Source organism: Scyliorhinus torazame, chromosome 7 (assembly GCF_047496885.1).
Source record: "Scyliorhinus torazame isolate Kashiwa2021f chromosome 7, sScyTor2.1, whole genome shotgun sequence".
NCBI classification, from domain to species: domain Eukaryota; kingdom Metazoa; phylum Chordata; class Chondrichthyes; order Carcharhiniformes; family Scyliorhinidae; genus Scyliorhinus; species Scyliorhinus torazame.
This window is the reverse complement of record NC_092713.1, coordinates 309,058,977-309,060,733: the sequence shown is the minus strand read 5'-3', so window position 1 is coordinate 309,060,733 and position 1,757 is coordinate 309,058,977. Positions and strand designations below refer to the sequence as shown.

General features: G+C 59.8%; 1 protein-coding gene across 1 annotated transcript in view; it reads left to right on the top strand.

Moving 5' to 3' along the window:
- Window positions 1–637: 637 nt before the first annotated feature.
- Window positions 638–1,757, top strand: part of gemin5 (gem (nuclear organelle) associated protein 5) — an 87,910-nt gene continuing 86,790 nt past the window's right edge. Inside the window, exon 1 of the mRNA XM_072512741.1 lies at window positions 638–1,098. Within this exon, the coding sequence (XP_072368842.1) occupies window positions 857–1,098 (242 nt within the window). The 5' untranslated portion in view covers window positions 638–856. The remainder of the gene's footprint in view (window positions 1,099–1,757) is intronic.

Genomic DNA, 1,757 nt, shown 5'->3' with positions numbered 1-1,757 from the left:
GCAAGAATTGAGATATAGTGAGAAGAGAATAGAGAGTAGAGAGAGAAGAGGAGAGAAATAGAGAGAGAGGAGAATATATATACAAAGAGAGATAGAGGGAGAATAGTGAGGAAGAATTGAGAGATAGGGATAATAGAGAGATGGGCAAATAGAGCGAGAATAGAGGGGAGAATAGAGAAATGGGATAGAGGGAGAGAATATGGAATGATAGAGAAAAGAGGAAGAATAGAGAGAGACTGACAGACAGATAAACATAGAGAAAGAGGCAACCTATTCTAAAACTGGTGGCACGGACATGGAGAGATAGAATGGTACACACAGAGAGAAAGGCAGAGGGAGAGAGACTGAAAGAAAGAGAGAGCTGGAAAAATAGAGATAGAGGGTGAGAGAAAGAGAGAGACTGAGATATACAAATGAAAGGAGAGATAGAGGAAAGGGGGATATACACAGGGAGGAAGGGGGTTTTCAGGGTGGGAGCTATATGCTCACATGGCCTGGGTGGGGGGGGGGGGGGGGTAGCAGAGATGGATGAACAGAGAGAAGGGGAGGGACAGGGGGAGAGAGATGGATGAACAGAGAGCTCCAGGATGGGGGAGGGACAGGGGGAGGTGCATAAAGAGGAAGGGGGAGTGACAGACACACACAGAGAGGCTGGGAAAAGGAAGAAGAGATTGACACGAGGAGGGAGAGCAGCCGGGCGATCTGTGGCGGGCAGAGTGGCCGGGTTACAGAGCTTGCTGGCAGGGGGAGCAGCAGAGAGAGGGGCCGCTGAGCCGAGCCGCTGTCCCCGGGCTGCCCGAGCCGCTGAGCCGAGCCGCTGTCCCTCTCCCCGGGCCCCGGCACACAGGCGCCGGAGATGCCGGGCAAAATGCTGACTCCTTCCCCCAACTGGTACTGCAGCCGCTGCAGCGACTCCAGCCCCCGGGGCGTCCTGGGCTTCGGAGCCAAGAACAGCATCTACCTGCTGGAGAGCAGCCGGGGCGAGCGGGCGACTCCTCGGTACGCAGCCCAGCTGGGCACCCAGCCTGCATTCACATATCGCCTTACCCCTCCCCAGGACCTCCCACAGGCCCTGCCTTCAAACTCCACAAACCCCTCCACCCTCCCTTTCGGACCATCCTCAAAAATTCACCTCCCCACCCAGACCAAACCCCTCCTCTAACCTCCGCCCTCCCTACCTCTAACCTCCGCCCTCCCTACCCCTAACCTCCGCCCTCCCTACCCCTAACCTCCGCCCTCCCTACCCCTAACCTCCGCCCTCCCGACCTCTAACCGCCGCCCTCCCTACTGCTGCCTCCGCCCTCCCTACCTCTAACCTCCGCCCTCCCTACCCCTAACCTCCGCCCTCCCTACCCCTAACCTCCGCCCTCCCGACCTCTAACCGCCCGCCCTCCCTACTGCTGCCTCCGCCCTCCCTACCTCTAACCTCCGCCCTCCCTACCCCTAACCTCCGCCCTCCCTACCCCTAACCTCCGCCCTCCCGACCTCTAACCGCCGCCCTCCCTACTGCTGCCTCGCCCTCCCTACCTCTAACCTCCGCCCTCCCTACCCCTAACCTCCGCCCTCCCGACCCCTAACTTCCGCCCTCCCGACCCTAACCTCCGCCCTCCCGACCTCTAACCTCCGCCCTCCCGACCTCTAACCTCCGCCCTCCCGACCTCTAACCTCCGCCCTCCCGACCTCTAACCTCCGCCCTCCCGACCTCTAACCTCCGCCCTCCCGACCTCTAACCTCCGCCCTCCCGACCTCTAACCTCC